Genomic DNA, 19202 nt, shown 5'->3' with positions numbered 1-19202 from the left:
AACTATGGCCAGTTTGATAGCATCACTGGCATCTTCTGTTCATTTTTTAAATCTCAGGTTGCCAACAACTGCTGGCTTTTGCTTTAGCATGTTGCTGATTGGTGCTGCCCAGTACTGCACTGATTGGTGCTGCCCAGTACTGCACTGATTGGTGCTGCCCAGTACTGCACTGATTGGTGCTGCCCAGTACTGCACAACAAAGATTCTGATTTGACATTGATATCCAGGAATGTCACTGGGAAATTAGGGAGAATTTTGTTATCTTGTAAAATTTGCCAGTGGTTAATAAAAGTAAGAAAAATGCCAATCATAACAGAGAAAGCTATACGAGATATATTGAAGGATAAAGCTACAATGGGCGGCATGGTGGAATAGCGGTGGAGCTGCTGCCTCACAACGCCAGAGACCCAGTTTCGATCCCGACTATGGGTGCTTGTCTGTACGGAGTTTTCACGTTCTCTCCGTGACCTATGTGGGTTTGCTCCGATATCTTCGGTTTCCTCCCAAATTTCAAAGACTTACAGGTTTAATGGTTAATTGTGTAAATGTAAAATTGGCCCTAGTGTGTGTAGGGTGGTGTTAATGTGCAGGGATCGTTGGTCAGTGAGGATTAAATGGGCTGAAGGGCCTGTTTCCATGCTGTATCTCTAAACTAAACTACAAGGAGAGGAAAGGCAATTTTCTCATTATAATGACTGGTGGATAAAAGTACCTGTTACCCCATGAGGCAACACAAATAATTCATGTACAGTATCAACATTAATAATGGTCTTATAAAGCCTTCCTTACTAGTCACATACCCTGTCACATCCAGATTTTAGCATGTAATGCTGATTAATGTTTCTGTTGTCAACACCCAACAATATCATAAGATATGAGACATCACACAAAAATACAGTCCTCTCCAGCTGTACCACTAAGTTCTCCTACTTCTTGAGGAAGAGGTACATCCATTGAAAGTTCTCCAACTCCATGTTTAACCAAATTAAATTATCACTCTCAGGATCACATAAATGTTTGTCAGTAGATTTTCTACACAGGCAAAAGCAGTGAATGCTTCCCCTCGCAGCCTAAAACTACCAATAGTCAAAATTGCTTAGTAATGTCACTGTTAGTCATGATTATTTTGACATTGCTGGCATGGAATTAGACTGAGCGGCCAATATCATTACATGCCTCCTCCATAAACTCAACACAGAGGTCAGGCAGTGCAAAAGCTCTCAAATTCTATCCCCTAAGGGTTAGAGGCACTCAAAGGGAATAAGTGCATTTCAATATAAATCAAATACTTAGTATAAATTAAAGAGCACAATTCAACTATTTTCTAATGTTGAAACAGTAAGCTTAAGAATTCTTACCAAGAGCAGAATGTGGTGTTGGGAACACATGGAATGATGGACTTAAATAGCTTATTTACAGTTGATTAAACGCAGAGGGTTGACTGATTCCATTTCCATAAAATGTTCTGACTTACAATGCATGAATCTACCCATGTATAATTGAAATACTAACATGGACAACGACATTTATTTAACTTCACTCAAGTAAATTACCATCGCTTGAGCTTTCAATAGAAATCATCTAAAACGTTATTATTTAATAATAGCCAACTGCCTGTCTGTTTTTTCGTCTTTTTAAATTATTTTTAGTGGGGGTTTTTTTTTTTTAAGTTTAGGTTAATGTTCTCTGGTTTGATTTATGTGGGGGTGGAGGAGGGGATCGGAGAAACTTTTTATTTCAGTCTCTCATCTTGCCGGAGATGCGATTGTTTTTCCGGTTGTATCTCCGGTAGTTCTGCGGCCTAACATCGTGGAGCTGGAGGCCTTGCTTGGGACTGACTTTGAGCACCACCACGAGGCATGGACTTACCATCAGAGCTGAATGATTTTTTTTTTCGCCTTCCATCACAGTGAGGAATGTGGAGGGGTCACTGTGGTGGATGTTTATGTTAAAATGTATTTTGTGTGTTCTGTTGCTTTTTATTTGTATGACTGCCTTGGCAAATGAAATTCCTCATATGTTGCAAAACATACTTGGCTAATAAAGTATTATTGTGTTGTATTGTATTTATGTTTTATGGTTGAAGGTACTATAGAATAAGCTGTGCTTTAGCTTTAGGTTCTAACTCAAGGTTGGCATAGTTCCAGTTTAATATGCTGATGTTCTTGCATTGGGAGGTTTAACTAAAGTTAATAAAATCAAAATCTACCTCACAATAATGAAGTTTAAAATACAGAAACATGGCTGTTTTCATCCTCAACTGCAGATTTAAATATAATCTAGATATAAGAGGATGTGATAATGAGTTATGAAGATTGGAAATATGAACATCACACACAATGCCAGCTATTAATCACCATCTCTATGTTTCAACCACTTTGTCCATATAGGCTAGACCATGGAAGAATAGCATATTTCTTGTCCAGATGGATGTTAAAGAAACAGAGCGGTTTCAACAACAGTACATTAGACTATAGACAATAGGTGCAGGAGTAGACCATTTGGCCCTTCGAGCCAGCACCGCCATTCAATGTGATCATGGCTGATCTTCCCCAATCAGTACCCCGTTCCTGCCTTCTCCCCATATCCCCTGACTCCGCTATTTTTAAGAGCCCTATCTCGCTCTCTCTTGAAAGTATCCAGAACACCCGCCCTCCACCGCATTAGTTCAGCCGTTATCATTGCTAGTTTTTAATTGCAGTCTTTTATTTTTTGCTGAGTTTAAATTACTTAGCTGCCATGCTTGAAATTAAGTACTAATTAAGTGTATGAACCCTTTTAACATTACGATTCAGGAATATTATAGGAACAGGCTAGAATGAACTCTTTTCTGCTATGAATAGTACAACACCTGATACCCAGATGCTTGCTGGTGATTCTTGGGTCTGAAGTGAATGCATTTGTTTCTCCAGTATTGATTTTTACCTAGTGGGTACACTTGCCTCTCTGGTAACATGCAGTGGCTGTGTTAATGGCACCAATGAAAGAAAAAATATGAATGAAGCAAAGAATGTCAGATTTAAGTGAGAGGAAATCACATTGATCATGTTCTTCAATGAAGATAAAAGGACAGTCAAATGTGAGTCATATTGGCCTTCAATACTAATAAAGGGGATTTTAAATATGGACCAATATTAAATGTACCATTATATCTGGATGGGAAAGGTTTAGGGATATAGGCCAAACGTAGGCAATGTAACTAAGTTAGATGGGGCAACTTGGTAAGAATGGACAAGTTGAGACAAAGACTCTGTTTCCGTGCTGTATGACTCGATGACCCTAGATTCATAGAAAATTTCTAGACTCAAGGAAGTGAATATGGGGAACGAGCCCTCTGTATTTCTACTGGTGCAGAGTCTCTATGTGGAGCAGTGCATCCAGCACAACAAGGAAATGTTGTACCTGTAGAAGTAGATGGGCATCGCCCTTACTGCAAGAATGCAATGCACCTGTACATCTGAGGCCATGAGAAATGAATGCCTGTGGCAGCAACCCACAAACAGAACCTAATCCTATCTAACAGGCATACATAACGAACAATCTATAAACCAAATTATGATGAAGATATAGAAAAGTCAGTGCTGTTGCCAATCATTCAGTAAAGTTTTAATTAGCAATTAACCTTTAGAATGTTCATGCATGAAATCGCAGTCACATATTCAGCAAACTGTAGGTCAAGCACACAGAATAACATAGAATTGCACACAGCTTCAAAGACCGTTTCTTAATTAACAGTTCAAGAGGAAGGGAACTTGGAAAGATCTCCAGCAATCGATCTTACGTCAAATATCATGTTTCAATTGGAAGGTGCAAATCTTAATATCTCATAAAAGTACAAACCATGGCTGCAGGTCCAGCAAATGCCAAGCTAAGCAACATTAGGAAGGGGATGATTTCCTGCGAGGGTTCAATGTACGGCATGCTGAGTGTCCTGTCATGGCAGCTGAAGCCCGAGCGAACTGGCTTGAAGACATCAGTAAGCTCCAGGAAATATAGACTGACAATTGAGGAGGCCAGTATAGGCAGCTGAGGAAAGAAAATGAGAGAAGATGCCAAGTACATACCAAGCAACTTAAGAGTCATAGAGTTATAGAGTCATACAGCGTGGACACAGGCCCTTCGGTCCAACTTGCTCATATCGACCAACATGCTCCATCCACACTAGTCCAATCTGCCTGCATTTGGCCCACATCCCTTGAAAGCTTGCCTTATCCTTGTACCTGTCTAAATGTTTATTAAATGTTGCGATAGCACCTGCCTCAACTACCTCCCCTAGCAACTCGTTCCATACACCCACCACTCTTTGTGCGAAAAAGTTACCTCTCAGGTTCCTGTTAAATCTTTTCCCCCTCAACTTAAACCTATGTCCTCTGGTTCTCGATTTCCCTAATCTGGCAAAAGACTCTGTACATTGACCCGATTTATTCCACTCGTGATTTTGTACACCATTATAAGATCGCCCCTTATCTCCCATACCTCCAAGGAATAGAGTCCTAGCGTGCTCAACCTTTCCCAATAGCTCAGGCAACATCCTCAGAAATCTTCTCTGCACCCTTTCCAGCTTGACAACATCTATCCTATAACATGGCGCCCAGAACTGAACAGAAATACTGGGTGAAATTGTTTTTCCTCATCTCAGTCCTATTTGTCCTACCCTTTTATTCTTCAACTGTGACCCCTGGTTCTAGACTCCCCCAACATTGGGAACATTTTTCCTGCATCCAGCCTCTCGAATCCCTTAAGAATTTTATATTTCTATAAGATCTATCTAAATTCCAGTGATACTGTATTCTAATTAAATAATTTATCTGAATAAGCTCCCATTGTAACACTTCTAAATAAATGCAATTATCTAATATATAGAGGAAGCAATGAAAACAAAATAGGTATGCAACTTATTGGAGCTACAGATTGATATCATCTTTCTACTTGTCAAAATGCTAATAATTTCAGCGATCCATTGCAGGAGCTTGTCCCTTTGATTCCACTGGTCTACTGGCAATAACCATACTAATCAGGCCACTCCATTAGATAGACCCAAATGCTGGAGTAACTCAGCTGGACAGGCAACATCTGTGGAGAGAAGGAAGGGGTGATGTTCGGGTCGAAACCCTTCTTGAGATTGTCAGCTGGTACATGTACAATGGAAAATAAATAGCAGAGGTTTTCATTAATAAAGTCAGGAAAGGAAGATTATAGTTGTTTTTTTTAAATGGGTTGGGAAAATTGGGAGTTTTTGTGAATGGACTGAAAAAGAACGACCTTATCAAAGATTTCAAAATTATTCAAGTTTTTGACCGATAACTGTGAGAAAATGTTTTACTTTGTTTGCCTGGTATTTGAGGAGAACATTGATTCTGGTTTATAAAAACAGAATTTGGAAGATTTCATTCCATGGAAAAGATATAGAAGGTGGAATGAATTACTGCAAATGCCTTGAGGCACTGAGACAGCAGACAATAGGTGCAGGAGTAGGCCATTCGGCCCTTCGAGCCAGCACCGCCATTCAATGTGATCAAGGCTGATCATCCCCAATCAGTACCCCGTTCCTGCCTTCTCCCCATATCCCCTGATTCCACTATTTTTAAGAGCCCTATCTAGCTCCCTCTTGAAAGCATCCAGAGAACCTGCCTCCACCGCCCTCTGAGGCAAAGAATTCCACAGACTCACAACTCTGTGAGAAAAAGTGTTTCCTCATCTCTAAATGGCTTACCCCTTATTCTTAAACATGTAAAACAAAGAGACAAGAGGTCTGCAAATAATGGAATCTGGAGCCAAAATTAAATCTGGAGACACATAGTAGACCAAGCAATATATGTGGGGACAAAGAAATAGTCAACCTTCAAGACCTGAAATGTTGACAATCCCTTTTGCTTCTGCAGATACTGCCTGACTCATTGAGTTCCTCCAGCAATTTACTCTTTACATTGAAAACAGATCAGGTTAAGAGTTTAAAAAAGGCTAGAGTGCATAAAACATGAGGATACTTCTAGCTGAGCGGTTAGTACTGGATCACTAGAATGTGCTAAATGTTGAACTTTTGAGTATTGATTCTCTGAATCGGAAATAAAATGTTGTCTACAATCTAACTTTAAGCGAAAACATGTGCTTTTAGGTCGAATTAGAAAATTCCATGCCAAGTAATTAATTTAATCAGTTGAGAAAGTTGTTGATTAAATGTTTCATTTACCAATGCAAGTTTTGAGGATTTGGGATCCCTGCAAAAAATAATTAAATGTGCAATTCTGCCATGTTTGAAGGCAGTTTCCTAATTTAACAAGCCAATAGTTTTCCGGGAAGTTGGATATCACCCACTCCCGGCAGCAACATTGAACTACCATTAACAGGTCAGCTTATTCCAACTTGGTCATTTTAGTTTTCTTCAGTGCAAAAAAATCACATATTTCTCAGAATTCACATAGCAAAGCACAGACGAAGTATTATAAATAACAGCAAAGCTTTCAAAGAACGGGTATTATGAGTTTCACTCCTATTTTGGGCTGATGATGAGTCACGAGCAGTGACTAGTGGGGTGCTGCAAGGCTCAGTGCTGGGACCCCAGTAATTTACAATAAATATTAACGATTTGGACAAAGGAAATAAATTCTTGATGTTATTCTTCCTGAGGGTGCTCAGGAAGAATAACATCACTCAGAGACTGCTGCTGTCCTTTTATCGGTGCTCCATTGAGAGCATACTAACATACTGAGTATGCGTGTGGTACACCAGCTGCACAGCGGCTCAGAGGAAAGCGCTCCAGAGGGCCATTGACAACGCCCAGAGGATTGTCGGCTGCCCTCTCCTTACCTTGGAGGACTTACACAGTTCCCGCTGCATCAAAAAATCCCAGAGTATTATAAAGGACATTTCCCACTCCCTGTTTGAACTGTTGCCGTCAGGCAGACGGTACAGATCTACAAGGACAAGGACGAACAGACTAAAAAACTGTTTTTACCCCACTGCTATAAAATGTAGCCGCCAAGGAACGCAGGGGCGATACATACTAAGGGACTGTGGTACACTATGAAATCGACAGAAGGATGGAGGGTTGGGTGTTTATGCGTGCTATTTTCATGATATTTATTTAGTTGTTTATCTTTTAATATTTTATCTTGTATGTATCGTTAGCTTTTAGAAATGTTTGAATGGTGCACTGACTGGCTGACATTTTTAAATTTTGTTGTACATGGTTCATGTTACAATGACAATAAAGAAACTATTCTATTCTATTCTAAATGTAACATCTCCAAGTTTGCAGATGATACAAAGCTGTGTGGCAGTGTGAGTTGCGAGGAGGATGCTATGAGGCTGCAGTGTGACTTAGATAGGTTGGGTAAGTGGGCAGATGCAGTATAATGTGGATAAATGTGAGGTTATCCACTTTGGTGGCAAGAACAAGAAGGCAGATTATTATCTGAAACCTCCAGGCTCAGGAAAAGCTTCTTCCAAACAACCACTTCAAATACCAACTATATTTTGAATTGCAGACTGTCTTCGTTGCACTTTGGGCTTTTGTTTTGTTTTGCACTAATATTCGTTTAGTTTAGAGATACAAAGTGGAAACGGACCCTTCGGCCCACCGAGTCCGCGCCGACCAACGATCCCCACACATTAACACTACCCTACACACATCAGGGACAAATTTACATTTGATACCAAGCTAATTAACCTACAAAACATGTACATCTTTGGAGTGCGAGACGAAACTAAAGATCTTGGAGAAAAACCATGCAAGTCTTGGGGAGAATGTACAAACCCCGTACAGACAAGCACCCATAGTTGGATCGAACTTGAGTCTCTGGCGCTATAAAGAAGTTGCTCTACCGCTATGCACTCTTGTAATATTGTTTTGTTTTTTAATTTATTGAACATTTTTTGTTTATTTATTATGTTATCTATTGACACTATGTTTAGAGACCTGTAATGCTGCTGCGTATGAAATTCATGGCTCCATATCAGTACCTATGACAATTAAATGGTCTTGACTTCTTTAACAAGGGGTGGTATCAGGAATATGCCTCTCTTGGACGTGTGTTTGCACACACTATTTATATATATTATGGGATTAATCTGTGTTTGATCTTGCATAGTTTGAGATGGTCGTTGAGGGGTTACATTCTTCTGCTTTCCCCAAACGCCTCCATAATCTTTCTCCAATTTTGAAGAGAGATATTGACCTGAAATGCCAACCTGAATACGTCTCACTTTTCTGGTTATTTATTATAACTCTCAAACGCTGGCAAAACAAAGATCCCATTCAGATCAGTAACTTCAATACCTGTGATATGAATATGTTATCTCGCTGAGGTTATCTCCCTTCATACAATATGAAATGGCAAGAGGAAAATTGGTAAGGCAGAACCTTTTTATCTGAAAACCTCCAATAGGGACATCAGGAAAAAGCTTCTTCCAAACAACCACTTCAAATACCAACTAAATTTTGAATTGCAGGGGAACTGTCCCCGTTGAGAAAGTGAGGCTTACATTGTTTTGTTTTGGGTTACTAATTGACAATATCGCTTTGCCCGTTTAGAGATACAAAGTTCCCACGGAAACGGACCCTTCGGCCCCACGAGTCCGCGCCGACCAACGATCCCCACACATTAACACTACCCTACACACATCAGGGACACATTTATATTTGATACCAAGCTAATTAACCTACAAAACATGTACATCTTTGGAGTGTGAGACGAAACTGAAGATCTTGGAGAAAAACCATGCAAGTGTTGGGGAGAATGTACAAACTCCGTACAGACAAGCACCCATAGTTGGATCGAACTTGAGTCTCTGGCGCTATAAATAAGTTGCTCTACCGCTATGCACTCTTGTAACATTGTTTTTTTTTTAAATTTATTGAACATTTTTTGTTTATTTATTATGTTATCTATTGACACTATGTTTAGAAACCTGTAATGCTGCTGTAAGTATGAATTTCATGGCTCCATATCAGTACCTATGACAATTAAATGGTCTTGACTTCTCTTACAAGGGGTGGTATCAGGAATACGCCTCTCTTGGACGTGTGTTTGCACACACTATTTATATATATTATGGGATTAATCTGTGTTTGATCTTGCATAGTTTGAGATGGTCGTTGAGGGGTTACATTCTTCTGCTTTCACCAAACGCCTCCATAATCTTTCTCCAATTTTGAAGAGAGATATTGACCTGAAATGCCAACCTGAATATGTCTCACTTTTTCTGGTTATTTATTATAACTCTCAAACGCTGATACAACACACTGCATTTCATACAGACATTTATTCTGCAAGAAAAACTACATTGAAGACTCAATACTCGCGACCGTAGATATGCCGGGATCAAGGCGCAATCTCGCGACCTTGCGGATATGAGCCGAGCAGTCTACCACTCATTAAAATCTACGCAAAAAAATTTCCATTCCGAAGACCGACAAATTCCGAATTACGAAAAGTGGCTGGTCCCAAGGCTGTCGGATAAAAGGTTGTGTAATTGAAATGACAATATTTTCTTCCACAAAATTGAGGAGGTAGTCGGTATTATTTTAGAGATACAATGCGGAAAATTGTCTGCACAGACCAGCGATCCTCACACACTAACATTATCCTACACACAATTTCTACATTGATACCAAGCCAATTAACCTACAAAGAAAACCCATGCAGGTCATGGGGAGAACGTACAAACTACATACAGACAGCACCCATAGTCAGGATTGAACCCTGGTCTCTGGCGCTGTAAGGCAGCAACTCTACCACTGTGCCACTGAGCCATCCCTATGTTGTGATGATGCAACAGAATAGTCAAAGGATGTGAATCACAGGTCGTTTTAAACATAGAAACATAGAAAATAGGTGCAGGAGTAGGACATTCGGACTTTCGAGCCTGCACCGCCATTCAATATTGATCATGGCTGATCATCCAACTCAGTATCCCATCCCTGCCTTCTCTCCATACCCCCTGATCCCTTTAGCCACAAGGGCCACATCTAACTCCCTCTTAAATATAGCCAATGAACTGGCCTCAACTACTTTCTGTGGCAGACAATTCCACAGATTCACCACTCTCTGTGTAAAAAATGATTTCCTCATCTCGGTCCTAAAAGACTTCCTTCCCTCTTATCCTTAAATTGTGACCCCTAGTTCTGGACTTCCCCAAACATGTGCTCAAACATATATATGACAACAGTGAGTAATTCCAACAGAGAACTGTGCCAGTTTTCTCTCTCATGTTCATCAGTGGCCTTTGCAGCCACCAGCAGAAGGGTCACCATTCACTCTGAAAACTGAACTAACGCCCGCAGATGATAAAGACAAAATTGTGGACAGAGTCCAATTGAATGGCATATTTACTTCAGCAGTGAGGAAACCAAGTCAATAACACTGTCAAGAAAGATTGAATGCAGAGCTGACCATCTGTAGGGTAAAAGGCATTTTCACAGATAGATTTGTAGCTCCTATAACATGTAATATCATTTAGCTGTGCTGGTCCAAGTGATTGATTTAGCTTGAAAAGTGATGGTACTTGGTAAAATTGGAATGCGTTTGTCAGCATCAGTAGTATTTGTGTTCTGCAAAGACTATTCGCCCAATGCGAAAATATTGCAGGTCTTTTTAGTGAAAAAACATTTCAAATCAACCTCTTGCAGACGGTGCTATTTGATAGTCAAATGTATTAAATGGACACAGGCAGGGCCGGATTCAGACCCACAGAGACCCTAAGCACTTAAAAGATTTTGGCCCCCCCATATATATGTAATTCAAAATATAATCAATAATAAACCATAAAACCATGAAACAAAACTAACAGTATGATGAACACTTCGAAATTATATTTCCGACCATATAAACCATTTCGAATATTATTTTAGCAAGTTTAAAGTGATTTATTTTGTGCCGTAAACCATTTACCATTTCTGTGGTGCCCCCCTTCCCTTGATGTTTAATGGTTAATCCAGCCCTGAACACAGGGCATACTTCCAAACAAATTCTGATAAAAAAGAGACTTCAGTTAAGAACCATATTATCAGAGAAGGGTAAGAGAAATACTCCAGTAGGACAGAAAGTGCTGCAGTAACTCGGATGGTCAGGCAGCATCTCTGGAGAACACTAATAAGCGAGACCCTTCTTCAGACTGTTTGTAGAGGTGAAGAAGAAGGCTGGAAAAGGGGTTAAACTTTTTTTCTACATTCATCCAATCTTGCCCAAACAGTCTGAAGAAGGGTGTATTGCTCCCCAGGTACTTTCTCCTGCAACCGCAGAAGATCTAACACCTGAAAGTGGGAGCAAATCTGAGCACCCAGAGAAAACCCATGCGATCACCGGGAGAATGTGCATACTCTGTACAGACAGCACCTGTTGTCAGGATCAAACCAGGGCCTCAGGCACTGTGAGGCAGCAACTCCACCGCTGCACCACTGTGCTGCAGTCAATGGGATTATTGTGTGAGTTTATGCTCCATCCCCCAAATGTTTGTGCGATAGGCTTTACAAGGACAACTGGGCTGGGGGCAACGTTGGTGCACCTCAGTTAATACAAAGCTATAACGGACCAAATATGAGAAGCTGAATGTGCAGGAAAGAACTGCAGCTGCTGGTTTAAATTGAAGATAGACAGAAAATGCTGGCGTAACAGCAGGACAGGCAGCATCTCTGGAGAGAAGGGTGACATCTCGACCTGAAACGTCACTCATTCCTTCTCTCCAGAGATGCCGCCTGTTCCGCTGAGTTACTCCAGCATTTTGTTTTTATTTCTGAGAAGCTGAATCCTCCCTTTCTACTTCTCACCTTGTTCTCAGATTGGCAATGGCATTGACTGCACTGCCTCAGCTTGTTTGCAGGAACTTACCGAATCTAAACTTAACATCAAGTTTGGCAAGGATATATGAAACAGAGGCAGCCTATGAATTCTGCTGAGCCAGAACTGCCAATTTACTTGATCAAGTTCAACCCTCCACCTTGAGCCAACTTTCCCATTCAATCTCCGTATGCTTTTACTTTATCACTGTTCCTAGGACAATTTGCATTAAATACCTGGAACACAAATGTATATCTATTAATACATTTTTCATCATTATTAAATGGCTTGCTGACACCAGCAATTGGTTGATGGGAATAGAGAGAGAATAAAATGGAATTAGTGTAATACATTATGGGCCATCGGACCTTTTCCTGTGCTGCAATTTTCTATGTTCGATAAGAGGCTAATTAGTGGAGAAAGTGCTCTGAGCTCTAGTATAATTTAAAATGGTAAATCTCACATATCAAAAAAACAAAAATTCAAAACATTTTTTTTCTTACTTATTTGCCTATTGTAATGGAATTCATTGTATTAATTACTGGACAATTAACAATCGAAAAATAGAATTGATTCCAATTTCCACCCTGCCCTGAAATATTCATTTGGATTATCTTTGACACCTCTCTCCACTTTCTTGATTAGTTTAGTTTAGAGATACAGTGCGGAAACAGGCCCTTCAGCACACCGATCCCCGCTGACCGCCGATCCCCAACACTGACACTACACTACCCTACACACACACACTAGGGACAATTGACAATTTTACCAAGCAAATTAACCTATAAACCTGTACAAGAAAGCGAATGGTATGTTAGCATGCATAGCAAAAGGATTTGAGTATAGGAGCAGGGAGGTTCTACTGCAGTTGTACAGGGTCTTGGTGAGACCACACCTGGAGTATTTCGTACAGTTTTGGTCTCCAAATCCGAGGAAGGACATTATTGCCATAGAGGGAGTGCAGAGAAGGTTCACCAGACTGATTCCTGGGATGTCAGGACTTTCATATGAAGAAAGACTGGATAGACTCAGCTTGTACTCGCTAGAATTTAGGAGATTGAGGGGTGATCTTATAGAAACTTACAAAGTTCTTAAGGAGTTGGACAGGCTAGATGCAGGAAGATTGTTCCTGATGTTGGGGAAGTCCAGGACAAGGGGTCACAGCTTAAGGATAGAGGGGAAATCCTTCAGGACCGAGATGAGAAAAACTTTTTTCACAGAGAGTGGTGAATCTCTGGAACTCTCTGCCACAGAAGGTAGTTGAGGCCAGTTCATTGGCTATATTTAAGAGGGAGTTAGATGTGGCCCTTGTGGCTAAAGGGATCAGGGGATATGGAGAGAAGGCAGGTACAGGATACTGAGTTGGATGATCAGCCATGATCATATTGAATGGCGGTGCAGGCTCGAAGGGCCGAATGGCCTACTCCTGCACCTATTTTCTATGTTTCTATGTTTCTATCTTTGGAGTGTGGGAGGAAACTGGAGATACTGGAGAAAACCCATGCAGGTCACGGTGAGAACGTACAAACTCCGTACAGACAAGCACCCAATGTCAGGATCGAACCCTGACTCGACTACTGTGCCACTGTGCCGCCCTGATCTTTCTGTCTCAATCACAAGGAACAGGCTATCAACTGATGTCTACCACAAACCTATTGATTCCCACAGTTAGCTGGACAATAGACAATAGGAGCAGCAGTAGGCCATTTGGCCCTTCAAGCCAGCACCACCATTTAATGTGATCGTGGCTGATCATCCACAATCATTACCCCGTTCCTGCCTTCTCACCATATCCCCTGACTCCACTATCTTTAAGAGCTCCGTCTAACTCTCCGTTGAAAATATTCAGAGAATTGGCCTCCACTGCCTTCTGAGGCAGATAATTCCACAGATTCACAACTCTCTGGGTGAAAACGTTTTTCCTCGACTACAGCTCATCCCACCCTACCTATTGCAAAGATGCTATCCCCTACTCTCAACTTCTCCGTCTTCTCCACAACTGGTGCCAAGATCTTGCATTCCATTCTAGGACACCCGAGATGTCCTCTTTTTTTAGTAAACATGGGTTCCCCAATCTCTGCTGTTATAGATGGATCCCTCACTCAGCATTTCCTCTGACCCATAGTTCAGCCCTCTCCACATCCATCCTATCCAAGCCTTTCACTATTCAGTATGCTTCAATGAGGTTCCCCCACTCATCCTTCTAAACTCCATCAAGTAGAAGCCCAGTGCTGTTAAACGCTCATCATATGCTAACCCACTTGATCCTGGAATCATTCGTGTAAACCTTCTCTGGGCCCTCTCCAGAGCACCCACATCCTCCCTCAGACATGGGGCGCAAATTTGCTCACAGTATTCCAAATGCGGCCTGATGCAGTGCCTTACCTCAGCTTTGCTTTCCCCTGCATCTGCAGAAGCACAAATCTAACCCCATTTCCCCTTCTTCCCCCCCTCCTCTTCTTTCCCCTATGCTCAATTGAATATGCATCCTTTTCTCTCCTCCCCCTCTCACTCCATCTACATTCCACCCTCCAACCTCACAATCCACAACTCATCAATCATTTTGTCTCATCTCTGGCCTTTGTCCAACTATCTGCATATCTACCCATTCCCCCCCCTCCCCCCTCCTCCCTCATCACCCGTCTCCACTATTACCTTCAGGCAATCTCCTACCCGTCTTCTCTCTTTTAGATCCCTTCCACCCCCCTCTAGCTCCCCCTACAAACAGTGAATACCATCTATCCATGTTCTCCAGATATGCTGCCTGACCCACTGAGTTACTTCAGCACTGTATGTCCTTTTATAAATTCTGAGATAATAGTGTTAAGTCCCCAATAGCGTGTTGCTTTGGAAATGTAAGGAAATGCCTCAGCAAGCAAAAACTAAATTATTTTCTATTCTGTTCTGTACTGTACCTGCCCGATGGCTATGCTACTAAATCAGATGAGTGTTCTTGGGTTAAGTCTATTTGACATTCCTTCTTGGGCTTCATCTGGGAAGAGCTCACCTCGAAAGGGAAAAGAGGTCATCACCCTTAGGTAGAAATTCTGAAGATGGCTGAAATGAATATAAAACTCTCCAGCACACCGTGAATGGATTTTGATGACTGATGAGGTTCCCTTGGCAACCCTAAATGCCAAGAATTTTCTGCTGTTCCCAAGGCCCACTGTTGCCATGGTGTGATTTAACACAAGCACCTGATAGAGCTGCGAACACACTACCGATAATATTCCTCCATTAAACTCTTTCTTCCCTGATAGATTTTTAAAATAAAATTTGATGGCATAAGAGGATGTCACAGCAACTTCTGGCAGGCTCAAGTTGAGTGTTACGAAAGGCAAGGACTCTGAAAAGACATGTCAAGAAGGTAACTTAAGATGTCAAAACTAAGCTTACATTGTAGCATTGTTACAATGGTTAAAAGAAAAATCAAGCTTTGCTTATTTAATTTAGATTCATTCCTGCAATGCAAAACATTGCTAACACCATTGCCCACGTTAAGCCCACATTCCTCTATTTATTTCCTGTTCAAGTACTTGTCTAAATGCCTTTAAAACAATTAAACTGCACCTCCACAGACTCCTCTGTCAAGCTTCTCATGTTTGTGGACGACACAACCCTGATTGGACTGATCCAGGATGGGAAGGAATCTACCTACAGACAGGAAGGGACACAACTGGCGTCCTGGTGTCATTGCAACAACCTGGAGCTCAATGCTCTTAAGACATGATAGTAGAATTGATAGTAGACTTTAGGAGAGCTCCCCCTCCCCTCACCCCACTCACCATCAACAACACCACAGTCACATCTGTGGAGTCTTTTAAGTTCCTGGGAACCATCATCTCCAAGGACCTTAAATGGGGGGCTACCATCGACTCCACAGTCAAAAAGGCACAACGGAGGGTGTACTTTCTGCAGCAGCTGAGGAAGCACAATCTGCCACAAGCAACGATGGTCCAATTCTGTACGGCCATCGTAGAACCTGTTCTCACCTTCTCCATCATGGTCTGGTTTGGCTCAGCCACCAAGCACAACATCCGGAGGCTGCAGCGAATTGTCCGATCAGCAGAGAAGGTTATTGGCTGCAACCTTCCCTCCATTGATAAACTGTGCACTTCAAGGGCCAGGAAGCGAGTGGGTAAGATCATCTCTGACCCTTCTCACCCTGGCCACAAACTCTTTGAATTACTTCCCTCTGGAAGGCGACTCCGGACTGTCAAAGCTGCCACAGCCGGACATAAAAACTGATTTTTTCCACTAATAGTAGCTCTACTCAATAACCAAAAATCTGTAGCCTCCGTTTGCTCTGGAATTTTACTCAATTCACATGTTTAATCAATAATGTTTTATTATTAATGTTTAATGTTTTATGTGTCATTCCTAACTGTCACTTTATGTCGTGGTCACTTGCGGGCAGAGCACCAAGGCAAATTCCTTGTATGTGAATACTTGGCCAATAAACGTATTCATTCATTCATTGTAAGTGCCTTCATTGCCTCCTCTGGTTGCTCATTCCAGATCATTCGCCACTTGTGTGTGTGATAAACCTACCTCTCAGATCTCCTTCAACTACCTTTAGAAAGGAGATTAGGAGGAACTTCTTTTATCAGAGGGTGGTGAATCTGTGGAATTCATTGTCACAGACGGTTGCGGAGGTTGGGGATTTTTAAAGCGGAGATTGACAAGTTCTTGATTAGAAAGGTTGAGGATAAGGCAGGAGAATGGGTTGAGAGGGAAAGATAGATCAGCCATGATTGAATAGTGGAGGAGATTTAATGGGTCTAATGGCCTAATTCTGCTGCTATGACATTCTCCCCTATCTCCTTAAACCAGTCCCCTTGAATTCCAGACTCCCCTGTCCTGGGAAAAAGATTCTGACTATTTATCCTATATATGCCCTTCACAATTTTATGATTTTCTATAAGGTTACTTCTCAGCCTCCTACATCCTAATAAGAATAACCACTGCCCATTCAATCTCTCCTTATAACTATAGTCTATTCCATGCACCATCCTGGTGAATCTCTTCTACACTCTCTCTATTGCTGTTGCAACCTTGCCATAGTGTGGCGATCTGAATTGGACACAATACTCCAAGTACAGTCTAACTAATGTGGGTACATGACGTCCCAACTCTTATACTCAATGTCTAGGTCTAGGAATCTGGATGTGGAGAGGATGTTTCCACAAGTGGGAGAATCTAGCACCAGAGGCCATTATCTCAGAATAAGAGGATGGACTGTTAGAAAAGGGAAGAGGAGGAATTTCTTTGGTCAGAGGGTGGTGAATCTGAGGAGTTCAGACAGCTGTGGAGACCAAGTCAATGGATATTTTTTAAGACAGAGATTGACAGATTCTTAATCAGTAAGGGTGTCAGGGGTTATGGGAAGAAGGCAGGAATGGGGTTGAGAGGGAAAGATAGATCAGCCATGATTGAATGGCAGAGTAGACTTGATGGGTCGAATGGCCTAATTCTGCTCCTATGCATTATGAAGAGGAACCTATGACGACAGGTATACCAAATGCCTTTTTCATTACCTGTGTGTCCCCTTGATTGGATTAATTTTATCTGCCACTACTTCACCTAACTTTATAACTGGTCTATGTCCACTATATCCTTAGACAACCATTTTCTAATCTAGGATTCTAACAAATGTTGTGTCAGCTGCAAATAGATCCCTTATGTTCTCATACAAGTAATTTACATAAGGTCACAGCACTGACCATGTATTATAGATTTACAGTCAAATAAACCCTCACTCATCACTTCAACTCCGCCTTCTAGCACCAAGCCAAAATCCAGGTCTAAAAGCTGTTTTTAAGACCAGAAGACATAGGAGCAGAATTAGGCCATTCGGCCCATCACGTCTGTTCCACCATTCCATCATGGCCGTACTATTATTCCCCCTCAACCCCAATCTCCTGCCTTCTCCCCGTAACCTTTGATGCCCTTACTAATCAAGAACCTATCAACCTCCGTATTAAAAATACGCAATGACTTGGCCTCCACAGCCTTCTGTGGCAATGAATTCCACAGATTCAACATCCTCTGGCTAAGGAAATTCACATATACATTCCATCTTTTTAACTCGATTTAGGCAAGATTACATTGATATGATAAATGACTATGAAAATGCTGCAATGTGTAATGGTGTTTGCATTTGGCCCTTAATGCCCGATGACATGATTAGTATATGGTTTCATGCTATTTAATTAACTGATCAAAATAGGAAGTATATAAATAAAATAGGAAATGCAATTTTTGTAAAATAAATTGAATAATTTAATGTTGTTGTTTTACACTCAAGTCTAAACCAGAAGCTCATAAATTGACCACATAGCAAAATTTACCATCCATTTATTATTGCAAACTAATGGATGGATAGAAATGAAGATGTGCTTACAAGGATCATTTAGCCTTCACTTCATTGGTCTCTGTTTTTTTACGGTGCTAGTTGGAAGAAGGTTTCTGGCTGTAAACTTTCATTTTGAAGCATTCATGCCTCTGTTTGTGAAAGTTGTGAATTCTAATCCTACTACAAAGAATTAGGCACATAATAATCTTTCCAGTGCAACAATGTGGGAGCATTGTATTTACGTAAGGGATTAAACCCACTTGCTACCTCTTTTTTCAGGTCCGCATTGGCATAAAAGATTGTTCTGATTTCCTGAATGTCCTCATCAATCATAACAGAAACAATGGATGCAGGAGAAGTGTTGGGATATTGAACCCTCCAAATCTGTTCTGCTATTCAATACAATCATTGCTGATCCCTTGGCTCAATACAATTTTTCTTCTATCTCCCCTCATATCTATTGATATTTTTGTGTTTAGAAATCGAACTAGTATGTTAGTTGGTACGATGACCATTGGGCGAAGAAATTTCTTCTTATGTTAGACCTAAATGTCTTATTCCGTATATCTCAAAACTATGATCCCGTGTTCTAGACCCACCTCCCTTTGCCCAACCCTGTCAAGGGAACTCTAATTAACATTGAGCTCATAAACCCTACTGTGAAGATGGTCATCAAGAATTACATTGGGATCTCGATAGGCCGGGCAAATGGACCGAGGAATGGCACATAGAGTTTAATTCATGAGGAGTTGCATTTTAGGAAGTCAAACTAGGGCAGGACCTTCACAGTGAACATCATGGCCTTGGGGATATTGTAGAGCAGATTTAGGAATACAAGTACATAGTTAGCTGAAAGAGGCATCGCAGGTAGATAGGGTGATGAAGAAGACTTTTGGCACATTGGCCTTCATCTGACTGTGGAAGTTGGGACATTATGTTGCAGTTGTACAAGACATTGTTGAAGCCACATTTGAAGCACTGTGTTCAGTTTTAGTCATCCTGTTACAGGAAAGATACCATTAAGTTGGAAAGAACACAGAGATAGATTTGCAAAGATGTTGCCAGGACTC

General features: G+C 41.2%; 1 protein-coding gene across 1 annotated transcript in view; it reads right to left on the bottom strand.

The window, feature by feature from the left end:
* LOC129700788 (phospholipid phosphatase-related protein type 4-like) overlaps positions 1 to 19202 on the bottom strand; it is a 68302-nt gene that overhangs the window by 32303 nt on the left and 16797 nt on the right. Inside the window, exon 3 of the mRNA XM_055641486.1 lies at positions 3841 to 4026. Coding sequence (XP_055497461.1) covers positions 3841 to 4026 — 186 coding nt within the window. The remainder of the gene's footprint in view (positions 1 to 3840; positions 4027 to 19202) is intronic.

The sequence above is a fragment of the Leucoraja erinacea genome, chromosome 10 (assembly GCF_028641065.1).
Source record: "Leucoraja erinacea ecotype New England chromosome 10, Leri_hhj_1, whole genome shotgun sequence".
NCBI lineage: Eukaryota > Metazoa > Chordata > Chondrichthyes > Rajiformes > Rajidae > Leucoraja > Leucoraja erinaceus.
The sequence above is the reverse complement of the archived record's forward strand: the minus strand, read 5'-3'. Positions and strand labels throughout refer to the sequence as shown.